We start from the raw sequence: 21,836 nt of genomic DNA, 5'->3' as shown, positions 1-21,836 counted from the left end.
TTTTTTAAATTAACAAATATTTTATCTTCCACCTCCTCTCCACGGGAAAAAATAAAACAAAATCCTTGTAACAAATACATGTAATCAAGCAAATCTAATTACTAATACTGACCAAGTCCAAAAAAGTTTGAATTATTTTGAATACTAAGTTCATAGCTTCTCTGTTAGTAGGTGGATATTGTTCTTCATTATCAGTCCTCTGGAGTCATTGTTGGTCATTTTATGGATCAGAGTCCTTAGTTCTCTCAAGTTGTTCATTTTACAATGTTGTTAGTATATACGTTGTTATACTGATTGTGCTTACTTCTCTATCAATTCATACAAGTCTTCCCAGATTTCTCTCCAACAGTCCCTTTCATAATTTCTCTCATTGCAACTGATCCTAATGTTATGATTCCATCTTTCTCTCTGCTTTAACCCTGATCTCACTGTAACCTCCATTCACAGCCTCTTCAGGTGAGAAGAGGAACTGAACCTTTTTCTGACCTTCTGTGCCTTCCCTCTCCTTCGGAGTACAGTGTATCCCCTGAGAGAAGATGTAAAAGGGCCAGATCAGGCATCTTCCATCTGCTTTAAAGCAGTGACTTTCATCTGTGCCAGCACGAGGCATCTTCCCCATCTTGTTGACTGCCTGAGCTCCTAACTAGGATGTAGAGAACATCAGGTGCAAGGAGGAGTAACCCTCCCTTTGACTGCAGGTCTTCCTCTCTATTGCACCTGTCCCTTGAGGAAAGAGGAAAAGGAAAGTTGGTAGCGAACAGAATTTTTTCTTCTTCCAAGCAAGTTTGACTTCCGTTTCCAGCTATACCCTTTCTGGACTAATTTCTACCATTATAGGGAAGAGCAGTGAATTGAGACCTCCCATCTGATCATCTGACAGTAGGCCTCCCCTCTCAGATCATACTTGCTTCCAGCCTCCTTTGGTAAGAGAAGTAGCATCCTCTACTCAAAGATGAACTCCTCCACCCTACCTCAGTCACAAAGATGGTCATATCCTTGATTTTGCCATTACCCACAACTGTACCAGCTCTACATTGAAGAACTTTGAAATCCCCTTAACCACCCACAATCCGATGAAGCTTTTCACCTCCCCTCTGCTTTCCTTTACAAAATCCTATTCTTGACCTGTACTGTGACCTCCAATTCTTTTACTCCACCATTCTCTCTTGGGCCATTTTCTGATCTTGACTCCTTGGTGAATCAATTCCATTATGCAGTATCCTCTTTTCTTAAGTCCCTGGACCCCTTATCATTTCACTGATAATTATGCCCTGCCAAGCCTTAGTCTTCATCACTCCCATCATTCTCCACCTTTACTTCTACATGTGTTGCTGAACAAGGGTGAAGAAAATCACACAACTATTCTGACTGGGTCAACTACAAATTTAAGTTACACAATTTCAACTGTGTCCTCTTTGCTGCTAGGCAATCCTTCTAGACCTTACTTATCAACTCACTAGACACTCTTTACAACCCTTTTTAGTTCTCTTCAAACCTTGAATGGCTCCTCTTCCCCCTCCCCTCAGCTAGGAACATCTAACAGGCAAAGTTTGGTTGGAAAAGGGATTGCATAAGAGGAAGTAATATAAAATAAGGCTGGAAATGTGAGGGAAAGCCCAGATGTGGAGAGATTTAAATGCCAGACTGAGGATTTTGTGTTTATCCTAGAAGCATTAGGGAATCACTACAGATTTTTCAGTTGGGGGATGGTGGTGGAGGTGGAGTTGACAGTCAGACGTGTTTTAAGAATATTAATTTTTCAGCTCTTTGGAAGATGGATTGGGGTAGGGAGAGACTAAAAACAGAGAGACCAGTTAGGAAACTACTGTTAGAGTTTCAGTGAGTAGTAAACTAGGGAAGAGGCTGCATGGGTAGAGAGACAAAGATAGGTGTGAACAATATTGTAGAGATAGAACTGATAAACCTTGGCAACTCATTGGGTAAGAGAAGAGTGAAGAACGATTCCAGTGTTGTGAAACTGGCCACAACAGTAAATGGTACCTTCAATAGAGAAAGGAAAATTTGGAAGAGGGATGAGTTCTATAGAAAATGAGTTTCTTTTGGGATATGTTTGAGAATCTTATAAAATGGACATCCAAGTAGAGATGCCTAGGAGGTATTTGGTAATTCAGGACTAGAGGCTGAGAGAGATTAAGGCTAGAAAAATCAGGGTGTCATCTGCACTGAGATGATAACTCAATCTTTGGGATCACCAAATTATGTATAGATGAAATGAAGAAAGATAGAGTTTTGGGGGGATATCCACATTTACTAGGTAGAAGGAGTATAGTGATCCAGGAAAAGAAACTGAGGCAGGAATAGGCAGGAAACCAAGAGAGAGCAATGCTACAAAAGCCAAGGGAGAAGAGAACAACTAGAAGCTAGAGGCAGTCAACAACGTCAAGAAGTGGCCTGACAAAAGGCGACTAGATTTAGCAGTTAAGAGACTGTTCGTAACCTTGAAGAAGATGAATGGTATGGTTGGAAGACAGATTGCAAGGGACTGAGAAGTAAGCGGGAGGTGCGGAGATGGAGGCAATGGGTGTAGACAACCCTTCACAAGTTTGGTTGTGAAAGTAAGAGAAAAAAGAGACCAGATGGATGAAACGTCAAGGTAAAGTGAAAATGTTTTTAAAGATAGGGAAGACCTGGATGTATTTGTAGTAACCAGGGAAGGATCAAGCAGTTAAGGAGTAATTGAATATGAAGAGGGAAAAAGGCAATTATTGAAGCTATGGAAGGGGACAAACTACTGAAGGAAATATGATTAAGTGGACCTGTGGGCAGTAGAAAAGTCCAGTTCTTAATCACAGACTTGAGCAAAGGAGGTGAGGGGGGGGGCGGGAAGGGAGGTTTACAATGAAGTACACATGAAGGAGAATAGACAGCTCAAAATGGATGACTTCTCCATCTTCTCAGTAAAGCAGGAAGCAAAATTCCCTAAGAGATATGGGTGAGGGATGGTTTAGAAGATCTGAGAGAAGTTTTGAAATAATCCGTCAAAAGCTCAATAGAGTTAACGAATAAAAGGATGCTATGTATGAGTAAGCGGCTAGTCAAGATTAGATAATGTGAATTTATAGTGACAAAAAAGTCACTATGGGTTGATGACTGGGACCCAAACCCTGGAGGGTTCAGAAGCACATGAATGGGATCAGAGAATGCAGGCAAGGCTTGAGTACTTTCAAGACAAGGGATTCAGGGGTAACTGATGGTGAATGGTCAAACTGGTCAACCACAGAATCAAGACAATAGAGAGAAAGATGACTAGAGCAGGGCGATGAATTAGGAGAGCAAGGAGGGGTAGAAGAACTGGAGGTCTTGATGAGAAAAGACTTAGCAGGGCTGAGGACAAGTTTTTGAATCTGACAGTAGCAGGTCAAGACAGGAGAGTCATAGATAAGACATATCAGGCTCTTATTTATAATAATAATAATAATTATTAATCTGGCTACAGTGTGATGGGCTCTGAGAGTGGATTATCCAATCAAAGGGCTAATGCAATGATCTAAAACTCATCTATTTAATAACACTTCTTATCCAATAATTTGATACAGAAATTTTCACAATATTCCTAGGGGGTTGTGATGCTAGTCTCCCATTTTTCTAGATGGGGTAAATCAATAAACGAGCATTCATCAAGCACATAGATATATTGGTATCTTTATAATATGTGTGTGTATAAAATATGAAATATATGTATGTGCGTATGTATACAAAACAGGTATATGTGCATGTAAATAATGTATATAATAATGTGTAATACAAGAAATATATACACATACATAAGAAATAAAGCATTTTTATAATGCATTCAGAGCACCTGAAATGCAATCTGAAATCAGGGAGGACAGGAGAGGGAGGTGGGTTTGTCAGAATTAGCGGAATCTTGCATAGTGAGAAGATACGGATTCATAGACTTAACACTTGGATTTGAGTTCAAGCTCTATGACACACTGGGTGGGGAGGGGAGCGACTTTGACTAAACCACTTCCTTTTTCTACCCCAATTTCCTCGTATTCAAAGAGAAGATTGGGACACCGGAGCCCCAGCGCTCTAACCTAGGCTCCGAAGCATCCCCAGTACCGGTTTCCCAAGCCCGTGCCCCCGGGGTCTTTGGCCTGGGCTAAGACCGCACACACTTTTTGTTGGGCCTCAGGTACCCACGGGGCCTAAGCGCATGCGCCGTGAGTCAAGCTGGGGCTTACGGGACTCGCCCGCCTTAGAGGCAGAATCGAGCGTCCGACTCCATAACGGCCCAAAGGCGGCCCTGGTGCCCTTGGTCGCCTCTCCCCACTAGCCTCATGGCCGGGAGGGGCAAGGAGCCCACGGCTCCGGGAGCCTTCTCCAGGCTTCGCCGTCCAGGCCTTGTTCGACATCCCATTTCCTGAGGAGGAGATGCTCCCGGAGGCGGAGATGCTCCTGGAGAAGCACAACGAAGTCGGGTCCTGGGCACGTCACCGGGTAAGGGAGCCGCAGAAAAGCCGTGGGGCCAGCAAGGCACGTGGCACTTCGCTTTTTTCCAGGCCTGGGGGTTGATCCATCTTGGGGTTCTCGGGTACAGGAATCTTTCCCGTCCTTCCCAGGCCAGGCTGCTCCTAGCCCCTCCAAGCGGAAGAACGGTCTTTGGCCCGCCCCTGACCTGGGCAGTCTAAGCCAATCGGAACCACGCCGGGAAGACTGGGACCCAATCACCTCGGAAAGAGCTAAGTCCAGCCAATGAGAGGCCGGAATTAGAGGGCGGGCTGTAGGGGTCGCAAGCGCCTGCGCTGTTTGGGCCCAGGGTGCTCGGTGGGGATTTCTCTGTACGTCCGGGGCCGGTGGAGGCACGTTGGGCCTGAAGAGTGTCTGTGTGGCGGCTAACTCCTGCCCCTCACCATGTTCCTCACCCGGTCCGAATATGACAGGTTCGTGGGGAAGGAAGAGTCCCAGGGGGCAGACGGGTGGAGAGAAAAGCCCGGACAGAGGCAGGCCCCGAGCCTGGCCTAGGTTCTGCCTTGTCATGAGGCTCTCCGGGAGCCGGCTCGGCGCGGGCCCGGGGACTTAGAGGCCGCCGGCCTCGGGATCGGGGCAAGGTCCGCGCATAGTGCCGCCGGCAGCCGCTGAGTCATCGCAAGAGGTTCAGAAGCGAAAAGTCCCAGCTTGGGCTCCGGCAGAGGGGCAGAGAGCCCGAACTTTAGCCTGTGCCCCGTGGGAGGGCAGCAGGAAGTCTTCCCGAGGGCCTGGGCCCAGCGGCTAAGAGCAATGGAAGTCTGAGTGAAAATGAATGAAAACTCCATGGGGCGGGGCGGGGGTCCCAGATCCCTCCTTCTCTGAAAACAGCAGCGTTTTTCTTTCCTCGGAGGAGCTAAATAAGTCCTTCCAACTGCAGAAGATGGAATAGTGCATTCTGGGATCTGTAGTCCTTATAGGTTCCTAAGCATAGTCTCTTAAATGACTGATTTAACCTGAGAAGTTCATTTACGTGATTTTCATTATACCAGTCCTTCCCATTGCAACCTCTACGAGTGGGATTTCATTTTAAAAACAACTTTTCCTATAGCCAAAGTTAGGTCAGACTATAGATACAACAACCATCTCACAATCCTCATTTTTAGAATTCCATTTACTGGGTTTGGGAAGGGGAATCTTAAGAGACCAATTAACTGGGTCAAAGGAGGAAGTCAGAAGTGCATTTTTACTTTCAGTTTCTGGTTTTATCAGTTTCATTTTGGCACAGTCACAGGCCTGCTTTTAAATTCCAAGTCTAGAGGTAGATGTTTTCCTGCTACAAGTCTGAACAATAGTAAAACTGAGAACCAAGTTTGATATCAAATACTTTTGCTTTCCTGTCAGTCATTAAAAGGAGGGTGCCTTTTCTTTCTCCTTCTACACTATAGAAGGCATATGTGAATGTATAAATGTGAAATTTCACAGACTTAGAGGCTGTCTAGTCCTCTTGCCCCCATTTCATAGATGATGAAACTGAGACCTGGAGAAGTGACTAAGGTCATTCTGTTACTGACTGAGACAAAATTTGAACTCAAACACACTGTCTCCAAAGGCAGGGCTCTTTCTACTGTATTTTCTGCAGCTTGAAAGACTTACCTTTGTCCAGGCTTACATCTTTTTTTCCCAGGGCATTGAGAATGACTTTCAGTTAGGGGAGCATATTTTAGGAAGTCATCATCTCTACTGACCTTTATTAAATTCCATTTGCAAATGATACATTCTTTTGTTTACTAAGTATTTATTAGATGTTTGTTATGTGCATCTAGGAGAATGCAATGATAAAACGATCTTATGGAAAGTAATACTTGTATATACTTAAGTATAATTCAGGACAGGCTATTATTAAATATAAGAATAGTGAGAACAAGGTGGCACTAGATTTCATAGGGAAAGAAACCACCTGGTTGGGAGAAGGTTTGTGAAGAAGGTAGTATTTGACCTGGGCTTTTAAGAGTGAACATGATTTAGCCAGATGGAGATGGGAAAGTAAAGCTTTGTTTAGGGACCAAGGTAGTAGGAATTGAGGTTAGATTAAGGGAGTAATGGGTGATAAAGATAAATAAGATATTTTGAGGTCCACTCATGGAGTGCTTTCAATACCAAACTAAGAAGTTCAGATTTTGTTTGGTAAGCAATAGAAAACTTTTTGAGTAGGGCAATGACATGATGACAACTATGCTTTAGGAAAATTAATCTCTGGTGTGTGGGATGGATTAGAGGTAGAAAGAGATTGAAATCAGGGAGATGATTTAGGACACTACTAAAATGTAGGTGAAAGGTAAATTAAAAGTAAGGCCCTAAACCAGGATAATGACTGTAGGAATGGGTTGAAAGTGGAGGTAATTAAATTTAGGAAGCACATTTGTGTAGTGTGGTATAATAGGGTACTGTTTTTAGGGTTAGGAATGTTGGTTTTTAACTAGACTGTGCCATATATCTCTTTCCTTCGTTCATCTGTAAAATGGGGAGAGCAGTACTTTCAGCCTTTACCCACAAAGGACTGTTGTGATAAAAACATTCTGTAACTATGAGCTATTACAAGAACACTGGATTTAGAAGACCTAGATTCAAATCTGAGTTATGCTATTTAATGTCCTGTGACCATTTAGGCAAGTTAATGTTTCTCTGGGCCTCAGTTTCTCCATCCATACAGTGAAGGGGTTACTTTCCAGTTCTGTGACTCAATGACCAAGACCCTGGACACAGACACATTGTCTGCCTTCTGGAAGCATACAATCTAAAACAAATAACATGATTGAGGCAAATAGGCAGTAGGAATAACCAAAGCGTAACTAAAAAGCAACATCACCTAACTATGAGGAGTAATTTCAACATAGGGAGAAGGCAAGAATAAGGCCATAACATTTGGAGATTGCCTAGAGAGACATGGGAGCATAGAACAACCCAAAGAGTTCTTATTCCAGTTAGAGTTAAGCAGAGGAAGTCATTGGTTCAGTCTGAAAAGTGTCTTGTCTACGTAGAGGTCCTGTTCTTTTGAGAGTGTTATTTAATGTGTGGTGAGGTTTCTGTCTGTGATAATGTGGAAAAGAAAATAATGCCGTCCTAACTGAGCTGCTGATCTAAAGAAACTCAGTTTCGTTGTCTGCTGCCACTTCTTAATGACTTATTTTTCACTACAGGGGTGTGAATACTTTTTCTCCTGAGGGAAGATTATTCCAGGTGGAATATGCCATTGAAGCCATCAAGGTATGTAACACTCAACCTGTTAGAAGCATCTCTCAGTAGTTACATTGCAGAGAATTTTGAATTGTTCTTTGCCTAAGACCTTTTCAGAAGTTCAGCGGCATGACCCAAAGAGCATTTGGGATTTACTTGAGAGTAGTAGCAGCTCCCATTGATGTAAATCTTTATGTCTTTTTGCTTCAACACTTTCTTAGAATTTAGTGTCCTTTGTGTGTGCCTTGAACAGCAATATGTGGAAAAAATATTTGTAACCATTTCAGCCCTTTCATTTTTTTTAGCAGCATCAGATGGGAGCAGCTTCATAATTACATTAGTATGTTCTTTGCAGTATTTTGACATATGGAATCAGGGTAGATACAAGATACTAACCTTTCTGGCATTGTAATATTAGGATTTTAGTCACTATGGTAAGGAACAGTACAATTATCCCAAGAGAGAAATGTTAGAATGCAGAAGAGAGTGTTCTTGAACTTAGACTGGATATTTTGTATGAAGTATTTTGTATCTCTCTTTGGAGCCACCTAAGAATTGTGACTTTTTATTGAAGAGAAAACCTAGTGAAGGAAAGCTATTTAGAGTTTTGGCATTTGGGGGAACAAAAACAGTCCTATGGACTGACCACTGAATTTCTTCTCCCAAAATCAGTCAAGTATTTTGTGAGGACTTATGTCCCCAGCATTGTGTTAAGTCCTTTCAGTGGGGTGGGGGAAATAATAGGAACATGAGATACACGCAGCCTTAAAACTTAGTTGGGATTATTAATATACATGAAACAGTGAGTGGAGAGGGAAAGAGATAAGCATTTATTAAGCACCTGCTATATGCCAGACACTTTGCTAGATCACTTGGATACTAAACTGTATGATAAAGATTTGTAAGTGCATTTGGAGTTGAGAAGGGAAGTAGCATAGTCAGGGAAGGCCTAATTGAGGAGATCCACACTTGAGCTGGCCTTTGAAGTATGAATAGGATTTGGATAAGGTAGTAGGGAAGGGAATACAAGGGAAGCACCATCGGTGAAACACTTGGTATGGGCAAGACACTGAGAAAATGGCATAGATTGAGTTGAGCTTTTGAACTGGGGAAGAGTGGGAAAGTTTGGGCATGAGGGGATTCAGAGTCATTGTTGGTTCTTCTGGTAGGAAAGAACATGATGGAAACAGTATTTTAGGAAGATGAGTAGAGCATCACTATGCAGGATAGATTGAAGTGGACAGAAACCAGACGGAAAATGGGCTGTTATAACAATCCAGTTGTGAGGTGGCAAGGGTCTGGACAACTGTGTTTTGTTCTTTTTATGAGATTTAAAAATCCAGTTTTAAGCAAAAAGAATTGTGTCACTGTGCCCACAAATCTAGTTAATATTATTGGATCAGAGTAGCAACAACAGAGGGCAAAAGACTGTCTTAGGTAGAGTTTGGCTCAACTTTCTCATTTGGGCTGTTTAATCCTTGTTTCTAAGCCTTCTAGGGCTGGAACCTTCCAGGTCCTTTTTAAACTCAGAATCTCTCCTTAAATGTTCACCTCAAAGTTGATCCCTTTTCTAGTATTCTCTAAACAATGGTGTGACTATATACTAGTGTATGTACATATTAGATATTTTAAAAATAATAACAATAATAGTATCCAATAATGATATAGCGCTTTAGAGTTTACAAAGGGCTTTCACACATTTGCTTATTTGAGGCTGCCAACAACCTTATGAGGTAGAAGGTTTTCATATTATTCCCATTTTACAGAAGAGATTTATTAAATGCAGATTTGGAGGTGGTCTTCCCCTTTTACACATCTGCTTGACTTACAAAGTTTGTGACATGCCCAAGGCCACAGAGCCTTGGATCCTGATTCTAAAGTGCTCTTTTCATGACACTGATAGCAAATGTGATCAAAGCCAGATTTTCCAGGGACTCTGGTTCCTGTTGATTTGGTTGAAGTGTCAGTCTTACCGAACTGTGTAGGTAGTTTTGTGCCAGCGAGTGTGTTACCCTGTTGTTCCTCTTTATTGCTGTTTATAACTAGAGTATCTCTGTCCTTAGCTTGGCTCCACAGCCATTGGGATCCAGACGTCAGAGGGTGTATGCCTCGCTGTGGAGAAGAGAATCACCTCCCCACTTATGGAACCCAGCAGCATTGAAAAAATCGTAGAGATTGATGCTCATATAGGTAAGGGGCAGGCATCCATAAGATCAAGCCTGGGTTAATCAGTCTTCCACAGTACTCTAAGGCAGAAATGTGGGTTCATCAGGGTAGACGCTGAGAAGTATAGAAATTCTCCTCTCAGAAGGTACTGGCTTGTGATAGCTGGTTTTCCAGGCATCAGGCCAATGGGGCATAACTGGAGGAGCAGGAAGCAGCAGCTGCAACACTCATTTGTGTTTAACTTACTCCCCAAAGTGCCCTTCCCCCTCAAATTTAGATTTGGCAGACCACAGAGTTGTTGAAATGTGTAAAGGATTGGTTGTGGGCCAGCTCCCTAAGGTGGCTGTGTCTTCATTGGTGCATAATGTTAGCCCTGGAAGGGGGCCACCTGCTTTAAATGGAGACGATCAGATAGAGGAGGCCAAGGTTGTCCCCTAGGAAAAACGGGGGCTCTTAAAACAAATCTACTAAGTGACAAAGGTTAAAAGTGAGTATGATCAGAGTGGACCTTTCCACTGAATGTGGCTTTCCTCTCTTTTCTGGTGGTTTCTCTTATTTAACCCTGTTCCTATTACTACAGTCCCTTTTCTGTATCTGCTGGCATCCCTGTGGCATTGCGGGGTGAACAGTTCTACTATTTATAGCATGGCATTTGAATTAGCTATCCAGAGGCAATTTTGTGGTGACCTCTCTGTTGGACTAAGATCTCTCAGGTAGAACAGTTGGTTGCCTTGCCTGCGTGTCTTTCAGACCACAGAATGGGGTTTCCGTTTGAAAAAGCTCCCTTTGACAGCTTGATAGTTGGGTAGTATTTATAGATAGGGAAACTGAGCCCCAGAGAGGATATGACTATTCAAGGTCAGCACAGTGACTCATTAACTAAATATCGTGTGGTCACCTACTTTGGAGGTGGCTTAGTGGTCACCTTTGCCTGTTATTTTGGTGTTGTCTCCTGTTAGAGCCTCAGCTCATCATTTGTAATTATTCATTTTTAATATAGAACCTGGTCTGAATTTGGGACTGGGAAGTGGAAAGGGCCTTGGGTGTAGCCACGAACAGGACTATTTTCTCCATTTGACTTGGGAATCTCTTTTTCAGCTGTGGGGAGAGAGTATTAATTAACTTCTTGTAAGTGCATTGAAGTCCTCAGATTAAAAGTGCTAAAGAAATTGCTCAGGAGTGTTGCTGCATATGGAAAATTCTTCCTGATGTTTTCTGTGTGCACTACCACCTGGTTCCCTGTGTCATACTTGGTCAGGAACTAACTTCTGGCATAGTGAGTAGGTAGCATGCTGGACTTGGAGTCAAGAAAACTTGGGTTGGAATCCAACCACTGACAATAAAAAGCTGTGTGACTATGGGCAAGTTGTTCAATTTTTCTGAGCCTCAGTTTTCTTATCAGTAAAATGGGGATTAGTAGTTGTTAGAGAGTTGTTGGAAGACTTAAATGAAATGTCTGCAAAGCTCTTTGTAACCCTTTAAAGCATTTGAGCCTCTCAATAATCCTTTAAGGTAGATACCATAGACATTCTTTGTTTTCAGAGCATTGTATAAATGACAGCTATTACTATTGACAGCTAGGCTTCAGGTCTCATCTCTGCCGTGGGTTTTTCCCCAGTTTTTTGCAATGATTTCACTTGGATACAAAGTGGATTGCTTATCCTATCTGTTGGGTAGCACAGCCTGGGGGTCGTTGAATAGCTGCCATTGTTCCACTCCAGAAATTGCAGCATTTCATTAATAGGTGAAATGTTATGAAGCTTCCAAGAGGGAAACTGGAGAGATTTACCCAGTGGTCACTATTTCTTCTGCATTCCAGGTTGTGCCATGAGTGGGTTAATTGCTGATGCAAAGACTTTGATTGATAAAGCCAGAGTGGAGACACAGGTAAGGAATGCTTCTAGACTTTTCTCCTTTTTAGCATGCGGCCAACATTTTTTCCCTGGTAGTGACACAGCCATCCCAGACTGCATTGGCCTTCTTTGTGTCAGTGTCAAGTACTGTGCATGGGGATTCTTGGGGGTTATACCCACAGTTTTTGCTTGCCTGATACTCAGAGCCTAACTAGCCAAACCTCCTTGCTGAAAGAATGTCCACAGTGGAGGAGCTGATGCCTGCTGTTTTGTTGTCCTTCCTTTGATATGAAGCAAGAAACTGCATTGTGTTCTGTACCACAGAGAACTTTTTCTTGGAGTTCCACAACAGGAGGTGGTCGTGAGCTGAAGGACTTGCTTCCTGGGAGCCAGGTGCAGGCTTAGATTGCAGTTGGGGCTCTTCCATTTACTAGCTGGATGCCCCTGTGAAAGATAATTAACCTTTCTAAACTTTGAGTTTCCACATCTGTAAAATGAACATAATCTCCAAGGTCCCTTTCGTTTCTCATAATTTTTTGTTCAGCTTTACAAATAACATCTTTCTCATGGTGAATACTCTTTCTCAGTGCTTACTTGAATCAGATGAAATAATTATGTAAAATGCTTCACAGACCTTAAAGTGTGCTCTGTCATTTGCCATTATTATTGTTGTTATTTTCTGAAGGACAAGCTAATAAAGTCATGAACTAAAAAGTTCTTTAAACTTATTTATTAGGTTGCTTTCAGTACCTTTGTAAATAAAAATAAATTTTGATTTTAATACTAAAAGAATGTGGGGACCTTGAGGGAAGGTCTTGCCTTCATTCTCTAAAGAGGTAGAATTTAGTTTTCTGAGATTATCCCTTTATGTCTGGATTGGGGTGAACCATCACTCATTGCTTGGAGTCTTGATACGGTTTCTTAAACTGTATTAAAATTTTGGGGGCACTTCATATTGGAGGGTTATTTCCAGAACAGTTTTCTTTATTCTCACGAAGTCCCAAGAAACTGAGGCCATATATATTAATTTTTCCCCTCCTGGTTTCACCCACCAAAGGTACTTAAGTCTTCTGTTTACAACTGCAGCCATCCAGCAATATAGTTAAAATGAAGGTCATACTATATTTTGTTATTCCCTTAGAACCACTGGTTCACATACAATGAGACGATGACAGTGGAGAGTGTGACCCAGGCTGTTTCCAATCTGGCTTTGCAGTTTGGGGAAGAGGATGCAGATCCTGGTGCCATGGTAAGTATGTTGTTAGTGTTGAGTTTTCTTACTGCTCTATATGATTTAGGGCTAGAGCCATCAATTTCTTATTTCTGTTATACCTCCTGCTTTCTCATTCTAGTCTCGTCCATTTGGAGTGGCGCTATTGTTTGGAGGAGTTGATGAAAAAGGACCACAGCTGTAAGTAGTTTTTGTTGGTTGCCTTTGAAGGGATTCTTTTTATTTGGTAAAATAACAGTAGCTTTCGGTCACTAGAAGGAGATGTTCTTTAAGACACTACGGGACATTATTCTGAAGTTGTTAGACGAGAACTTCTCAGAACACAAGAAATCACTGCTACTGTCTATTCTACCTTAGTTGGCATGTCTTTCTTCTTGGATTTAAAAGGAGTTATGAGAAAAATCTCACTCAATTAAGAAGTCAGTGAGAAAGTCAGGAATTAATTAGAGTATTGTCCAGTGAGGAGGTCCCAGGGGTGGGGTCATTTTAAATCTGGGAGATGGTTTTTTTTTTCCTGCTACTGGCTAATATCTTCATAATACTTGTGTCAGGAAGATAGCACAAACACATCTTATAGGCTAATAGTGTTATATCAAGCTTTTCCTCTATGCAGTTATGTTTTGGAAAGCATAATTTGATCCATGGTATATGAGAGTCAGTATTATAATTGGGTTCTAGTCTGATTTCAGAGCCAGTGCACTATATGTGTCTGGGAAAGAGAAAACCCCAGTGGCATACTTGGGCATGGCTGGAAGATAGGCTTGTGGCGGCAGAGTTCCAGGAGCTTTTGGCCACCCACCCGGAGGGGTTGCATTGGTGGAACTTCAAGAGCACTGAACTTTACTGAGAGTTAGGAGATACTGATATTCTAGTATCTGCTCTGCTGCAAGTTAGGAGCACCTTTGGCCAAGTTGTATAACCTCTGTTGCTCTCAGAAAGGTTTGGTCTACTTTATCTCTACTTTATCTCTCCTTTTCTCTGTCTCCCTCTGCTCCCTTACATACACACACACACTCATACATGTATATACATATGCATAGAAAAGAAAATTGAGAAGGCTTCTGTGCAGAGCACTATTACTGGGTTCAGTCCTGTTTGGAAAGAGATTGTATTTCAGTTTAGTTGTAGTTTTGTATGTGTAGGCAGCATGGTGCAATGCATAGAGAGCCAGATTTCTGCTGTTGAGAAAGAGAGTTTTGTGTCCACTAGGTTTCACATGAATCCTTTGGAACCTTTGCACAGTGTGGTACTTGGGCACTTGGCTCTACTTCAGAAGGTTCCCAGAGCTCCTTGTACGAAGTCTATCACAAGAAAAATAGAAGCCAGGACTAGTGGGGGGGGGGGGGGGGGGGGGGGGAGGCATGTCAAGTCCCACCTTCAGCCCAAACTGTGACTCCAATTAAGTCACATCCCCTCTCAGTGCTTGAGGCCAGTGGTGTCAACTCAGGGAGAACTAGGGATCATCATACCATACATCAGGATCCCTAGAGGCCACATTGACTTAGAAAACCACATATTAGTATTATCTATGTTTTATTGTATTTTTAATCTGGTTCAGGCTGCACTTGGGAGTATAGTAGGCCACACATTTCACTCTTTTGTTCTAGACAGCACCATAAGATTGTTTTAAGTGGCAGAGAAAGTACTGACCTGCACTAGTAGAGGGGATTCCCTTTATAGGTAAAATCACAGCTCTAGTTCTTCTTGCTATTTTTTTGTATCTTTAAAACGAAATTTCAGAGCTTATCTTTAAAATGGCTGCATTTGGAATCAAAGATCCTCGATTCAAATGTTGGCTCTGTGACTTTGGGGTAAGTCATTTCATAGGGCCCCATATTTTTCATATGAAAAGTGAGAGTATTGGACTAGATTATCTCTAAGGTCCTTTTGTTCTTACTCCTTTGATCAGATATTATTTGCTGAGCACCCTCAAGTGTTACACATACATGAAGATTTCTCTCTTCTAAATGCCAGCCACTGCTGTTTGTTTTCTTAAGCACCCTAACTAGCTTTGTTCACTCCTAAATTTGTGTCCCACTCTGTCATTTGGACTTTCTTTATCCTTTTTCATTTGACTGGGTATTTAAGAAATTGTGCTTGAATCCCTTAGATTTGTATGATGTCAAATGCTTATCCAACTGATGCATTTTAATTCTCATCTTTTTACAACTGGTAGATTTCATATGGACCCTTCAGGAACCTTTGTACAGTGTGATGCTCGAGCAATTGGCTCTGCTTCAGAAGGTGCCCAGAGTTCCTTGCAGGAAGTTTATCACAAGGTATTCAGACCTGATCAAACTACTTCTGTGTAGGCTGAAGCTGACTGGTAAAGCAGCTGGGTATTCAACCCAAACACCCTAAGGTCATAAAATTATTTGAGATTTCTCAGTCTCAGAGCTTAAAAACTAACCAAATTGAAAGCCTTCCACAGTGGGGAAGAAACACCTAATATCTGTGCTTTTTCCTCTGCTCTTTCTCTCAGAAGGGTAAGGGCAGCTATCATCTCACATAATCCCCAGTAGTATCCCTGAATTACGTGAGTGTCAAGTAGGCTTTATTTTATGGTCAGATAAATTTAGGTTACAGAGATAGAACACAGGAAAGTAGGGAATACACTTTGTGTTCTGAATTGTGAGACTCCTTCTTAGACTTAATGGTTATATCCTATTGGAGCTCAAAAGTTCGTAAATTTCTTTTTCAAATGAATCTAAGTAACTAAAGAAATAAAATCATTTTCTAAAACTTCCTCTAAGATAAGGAACCATAGAGGAGTTATCTGTAATTATTCTGGTGCCTTAGATTAAAGCCCCATTTTGTGAATCTATATCTCTACAATTAAATATTCATTAATTCATTTCACTTGTTATCCTATCTAGCTTTTGAATTTATTAACACTTGAAGAAATGACAGTGTTTTTGTGGGGGGGGGTTAGGAGTTTTTTTGTTGGGTTGGTTTTTTTTTTTGTTTTGTTTTTGGTTTGTTTTCCTTAAAGTTAGGACAGACTTTTAAAACCAATTTTCCCATTGATTCTTTGGGGTTTTTTTCATCATGTCACTTTCAACTTAATAGAATTCTTTTTTGTGATAAAGACATGGGCCAGCATGAGTAACATGCATGAAAACATAGGACTCACCCTTAGTCCAATACCCTCCTCCTAAGAGGAGAGAAGTATGCTTCATCATCTGTCCTCCAGGATCAAGACTGCATTGGTCTAAATTTCTTTGTCTTTGTTTGCCTTTACATCAAGGTGGTTGATGTGTTCCTCTGGTCTTACTTATTTCAGTTCAAATGAATCTTACCAAGCTCCTACGAATTCTTTATATTTGTCATTTATGTGATACAATGTTATTTCATTACATTAAAAAAACCACTATTTGTCCGTTTTCCACCTGATGGGTACCCACTTTCCTGGTTTTTTGCCATGTTGCTATAGCCATGTTTATTTGGTGTATACGTAGGGCCTTCTATCTTTAACCTCCTTGGAGTATACATGTAGTGACAGCTTCCACAGCAGGTTGCCAATTCATACTTCTCATTGGTGTATTAGGACAACTTTTTTAAGGGGAAGGCAGTATGCTTCCTAAGTAGTATCTTGTCTGTAACCCTTTCTCCCCCCATCGCTCTCTTTTTTTTCTCCAAGGCTATGACCCTGAAAGAAGCAATCAAGTCATCACTCATAATTCTCAAGCAAGTGATGGAGGAAAAGCTGAATGCAACTAACATAGAGGTACCTTGGGGGCTCCTATCTTCTTCCTATACTGTAGCTCTGTAGGCCCCTATTGAGAACTTGAGGAATGTCATTTTTTAACCTCTGCATTTCTCCACTCTGTTCATTTAACATGCCTGATTTAATAAAGCTTCAAATATAGGAATGAATTTGTCTAAAGTCTTTCAAATATAATCAAAGAGTATTAAAGGAAGCCGGGCTGGGGAGGCTGTTTACATATACCCAACAAGCTAGAGAATAGTTACAGTGTAGGACAAATGCTCCAGAATTCACAGATGAGACCTAAGAAAAGAGCCAGGCATAAGCACATGGCTTCAGATATTTCAAGCCAAATGTACAAAGTATGGATAACAAACACAGTGACCTAGAGAGCCTAACGCAAGGAGGCAGATTTGACCTAGGTATCATTGAGACGCGTTGGGATAAGTCCCGTGAGTGAAATATGGTCCTGGTTCAGTGTACTTTACTTAACAGAAACAGCATAGTTTGAAACAGTGGGGTGAGTATGGAATAGCCTTGTATATTAGGAAGATATAATCATGAGGGTCAAGGCCAGGCAACAAGCAGTTGTCAGATGCTTGCTCTATACCAGGTACTATGCTAAGCACTGAGGAATCAAAGAGGGAAGCCTGAGTAGAAACAAGATTGTAATTGGAATCTACTTCAGACCACTCGGATAAATAAAGGAAATAGACAATAAGTTCAGGGAACAGATCATAAACCCAATCCAGAGATGTGTTATAGTAGGAGGTCTATATGGGAGTCTAAGGTGATCCACATATCTGTAAGAATACTCTCACTACTCAAAGCAAAATAACTAATAATTCTTACCTAAGAGGATAGCTTAGGTGGGCAATGGATAGAGTGCAGACCCTGGAATCCAGAGGACCTGAGTTTAAATCCAACCTCAGACAGTCTAGCTGTGTGAGTCTGGGCACTTCATTTAACTCTCTTTGTCTCAGTTTCCTCATCTGTAAAATGAGCTCCTCTGCCAGGAATACTCCAAGTGGGGTCACCAAGAGTCAGACATAACTGAAACAACTTCAGCAACAACAACCAAAGGATAATTTTGCCCTCCAAGGGATAGTCTACCTGACAATGGCAATCTCTCTTCTGGATCTGATTCTCATCAGCAGATTCTTAAGGGAAAATCACAGGATCATAGGATGGCCTAAGAGGGATGAGAAGCTGCCAAGAATGAAATACTGACATAGAGAGAAACCTTTCCGATGAGGAGGAATAGGAGAAGGTGCCTGGAGAGACTGATTTGGATACAGAGGGAATTTATTGACTATCTTAAAGTTTTTTAAAATAGCTTGATGAAAAGTAGAAGCAAAGATAGTAACACAGGAGAAATGCAAAAGCAAAGTTTTTACCTGTGATATTAGGAATGCTGGAGCTCGGAATAAGCTGAGACTGATGAGGTAGCTGGGTACAAAAAAGGTTTGTTTGATTTGAATTTTAGTTCCATTGAGGGTAAAGAGTCTCAAAGAAGGGATAGGACTGCGTTGGGCCCATGTGGAACAGTAACATTAAGAGAATGCAGAGAAACTTAGCCTTTTTTTTTTCTTCAATTGATTCCATTTTCTCTGTTAAAGAAAAGTGATCTTTGGACTAGAAAGTTGAAAACAAAAATGATTAGTAGTGAGTCAATACCTAAGATAAGTAGAGAGATATAGCATACGTGATTTCCTTGGATCAGATCACTAGGTCCAGATGAACTACATCATAAGATAATGAAAAAAACTGGCAGGTGTGATTGTTCAGTCACAGTCAGTCATCTTTGGAAGACTATGGATAGGAGAGGAGAAGAGTAAACCTTCCAGTTTTGAAAAAAACTGACCGACATGGGAATTGTTTGAAGGAACTGGGTGTGTTTACACTGGAGAAAAGAAGACTAGATGTATTCAAGTGATGTGATGATGGATGTGTTCAAGTCTGGAGGAGCACTTAGACCCATTCTGTTAGTCCTCAGGATCAAACCAGGAGCAGTAAGTATGTTGTGGAGGAGATTCCTGTTCAGGTCTAGTAGGTGGCAGTGGAGACTTGCAATTCTGAGTCTATGATTCTGTGAATATCAGGCAAAGTAGTAGATTTGAGAACACTTTGAAAAAGTTTATGATGCAACACTACAAATGTGACAGTGCAGCATTTGTTGCATTTGTGTATATTGTTGTTTATACATTAATGTTACATTTTCTGCATACAAAAATAAAGAATTTTTATTTTTACCAATTCCTATTCAGTTCTGCAAATGTAAGCATCGACTTTGCAGAACACTGTGTTAAACTCTGGAGAAGATACAAAGAATAGATACCCTGTTCTTGTGTAGCTTACAGCCAAACATGGGGAAATAATCGGTAGATTAGTAAGCATACTGCAATACTAGGATGGATATTTGATTTCATTTAAGCATGCACTCTGTCCAACCATGCAGAATGCAATCTATCCACATTTGCGCATTCTCTGCAACTCTTGACCATGTGGCTATTCCCAAATAACCATTACGTGATAGGAAATTAAAGGTGATGATAGCAGGAGTGGTGTATTTGTGGCCCAAAGGAGAGGCTTGCCTAAAATAGTGTCTTTGCCATGAGTATTCCTTATAATTTTATGACATTTTTGAAAGCTTTGATTTTGCAGACTGGTTCTGTAGCTTAGTTTTCTTCTTTCCCATCTCACTGAGCTCCCCACTTCCATTTCCTCTGTTTACTACAGTGGTTTCCAAACCACTTTATGTTTCCAAACTTTCCAAACCAGAAGTTTCTGGTGGACTTCATTATATCTCTTTCCCCTGGCCTTCCTCTTTTCCTTTCTGCTGTGCTTATGTGGTATCATTAATCATGAATCATTGAGATAAAGATAAAGGGGATAAGCACAAAGAAGTGAAATTTTAGGGGGCATAATAGTGCTTGAATTTTGAAATTGTTTGAGAAAAGGATTCACAACTTATGTGGGTATATTTAGTTTATATACAAATATTTTGAAACCAAGAAGGGCAGGATGTGACACTGTAGATAGAGAGCTCCCCTTGAAACCAGGAAAACCCAGGTTCAAGTCCCACTGTTGAAACTTCATAGTGCTTTAGCTAGGACAACAGTTTTCAGACTTCCACTTTTAAAAACTATTGAGAATTCTTCAAAGAGCTTTTGTTTATGTAAGTTGTATCTATTTATGTCTACCACATTAGAATTTAAATGCCTTAGTATTATGAAAATAATTTTGATCTCTGGGAACCCCTTTGAAAGGATCTAGAGGTTCTCCAGAAGTCATTAGATCACCCTTGGAGAACCCACTGCTCTAGCCAAATTTCTAAGACTAAGTTGCAGAGAAGGTGCTGACATATATTAGCAGAAGAAGGTTCTTACCTGAGAGTTCTCTATAATAATGGAGTTTCAGGTGCAGACCCCACCCATCCACCTGGTTTTTAGATGTGTTGGTGCTCTAGATATGGCCCTCTGAGACTCTACTGGGGACTTTGGGCTAAGGGTGAGGGGAATACTTCATTTCTTAATCTAATACAAGGCAAAATCTTCAGGTCTCCATGGTGTTCCATTCCAACTTTCTCAAACCTTTCAGTGCAGATGAGATGGAGACAGATCCAATGAAGTTATGATTAGACTATAGATTTGGAGCTGGAAGGGACCTCACAATAATCAGTTTCAAACTTAGCACTTTTCAGGACAAACCAAATACATAGGGCAGTGAAATTAATTGATCCATAGTTACAAAGGTAGCAAGAAGCAAAACCAAGCCACAATCTAGGCTAGTCAGCTGAATGCTTTTGGCTACCATTTTAACAGTTGTAAAACTTACCAGGTAACAGTAATGTCCACTCTTAAGATAATGCAATGGCATACTTGGAAAAAAGTCATTTAATTTTAAGTTTTAAAAGTTGCATGATATGATTCAAATGGAATGATTTTAAAAACAAAATACAGTAGCAGATTGTACTACTTGCAGCTCAGTGTTGAGGTGGTGCTACAGCTTTTGTCCCTGGGTATTGAAGGTATTGAACTTGGTGCTCATGAAACTAAGGAAGTAGTGCTGAAAGCTCCAGTAGTCATAGCCATAAGAGCATCATCTCACATCCCTTACTTGTGCCTTGATGGGCAGAAGGGATCATGACTGCTCATCATCACTGATTTTCTATTTGATAGGTTAAGTGACAGGTTTTTACTTGTGTTTTAAAAAGAAAAAAATAGATTTTTAACACTGGTGAAGTTACCACATGGTGCATAGTCTTCAAAACCACAAAAGAAGCACTGTTTGCTATAGATTTCTATAGACATAGACATTCTTCAGACCTACCAGAACTATGTTATCATGCTTCTGGCTTTTTGGTATTTTTCTTGTTGTAGCTACAAGGAATTAGATTCCCTCTAAGTATTTCTGTAAGCTCCTAGTCAACTAGCAAGTTAGGGGCTCATTTTAAAGGAAGAGATTTGGTAAATAAAAAAGTTTTATTTGGGAGGCCTAGAGCTATTTTAGTAACCTGCAGAGCTCTGTTCCAGCCTGGAAAAGATATTCTTGGGACAGCAGATCCTTTAGCCCCTAATGAACAGCTGCACTCCTAGCGGCCCCCCTTCTTGCCCTGCTGTATGTGTCCTGTGCTGAGTCCTGTACTCAGCAGGGTAACCAGCCCTGCTCTCTAACCCTGGCCTTTTCTCTTCTAGCTGGCCACAGTGGAGCCTGGCCTGAAATTCCATATGTTCACAAAGGAGGAACTTGAAGAGGTTATCAAGGATATTTGAAAGAAGGGTGACTCTCAAGAGTTTCAACAGGGCTCTCTTTAACTTTCAACTTTCGTGATGGCAATTTTTATTTCCAGTCTACTCCCTGGGAAGAAAAGTTTCCCAGGTAGTTGATGTATGTGTGTTTTTTACAATTTATGTACATAAAGGAAGACTGAAATAAAGAGAAACTGAAAAATAATTTGTTGTAGTGTATCTTATAAGGTGGTTGTGTGTGTCTGACGTGCATATATTAGGAAGTAAAAGAAAAGGTGACGTGAATTTTTCCATGCTGTGACTCTTTCCCTCTCAGGTCTCTTGAGTCTTCTGGCACTTAGAACAACTTAGAGGCCATGTCTATGTGGCCTTTGGAGTTTGTAAATGAATTCAAACTAGCAAAACTCCCCCATGTGGCCTACAGGGGACAGTGTCACAGAATACCCTTGTCAATCAGACAA

General features: G+C 41.1%; 1 protein-coding gene across 1 annotated transcript; it reads left to right on the top strand.

The window, feature by feature from the left end:
- The first annotated feature begins 4,167 nt into the window (after positions 1 to 4,167).
- Positions 4,168 to 21,580, top strand: PSMA5 (proteasome 20S subunit alpha 5). The gene is made up of 10 exons (XM_072644240.1): positions 4,168 to 4,464; positions 4,587 to 4,907; positions 7,632 to 7,698; positions 9,732 to 9,858; positions 11,654 to 11,721; positions 12,829 to 12,936; positions 13,040 to 13,098; positions 15,095 to 15,197; positions 16,559 to 16,645; positions 21,322 to 21,580. Exons 2-10 carry the CDS (start codon positions 4,879 to 4,881, stop codon positions 21,397 to 21,399), a joined length of 726 nt encoding a protein of 241 aa, XP_072500341.1. The 5' UTR covers positions 4,168 to 4,464; positions 4,587 to 4,878; the 3' UTR covers positions 21,400 to 21,580.
- Positions 21,581 to 21,836: the final 256 nt, after the last annotated feature.

This window comes from Notamacropus eugenii, chromosome 2 (genome assembly GCF_028372415.1).
Source record: "Notamacropus eugenii isolate mMacEug1 chromosome 2, mMacEug1.pri_v2, whole genome shotgun sequence".
Classification (NCBI taxonomy): Eukaryota; Metazoa; Chordata; class Mammalia; order Diprotodontia; family Macropodidae; genus Notamacropus; species Notamacropus eugenii.
Note: the sequence above shows the minus strand (reverse complement) of the source record. Positions and strands in the feature narration are given on the sequence as shown.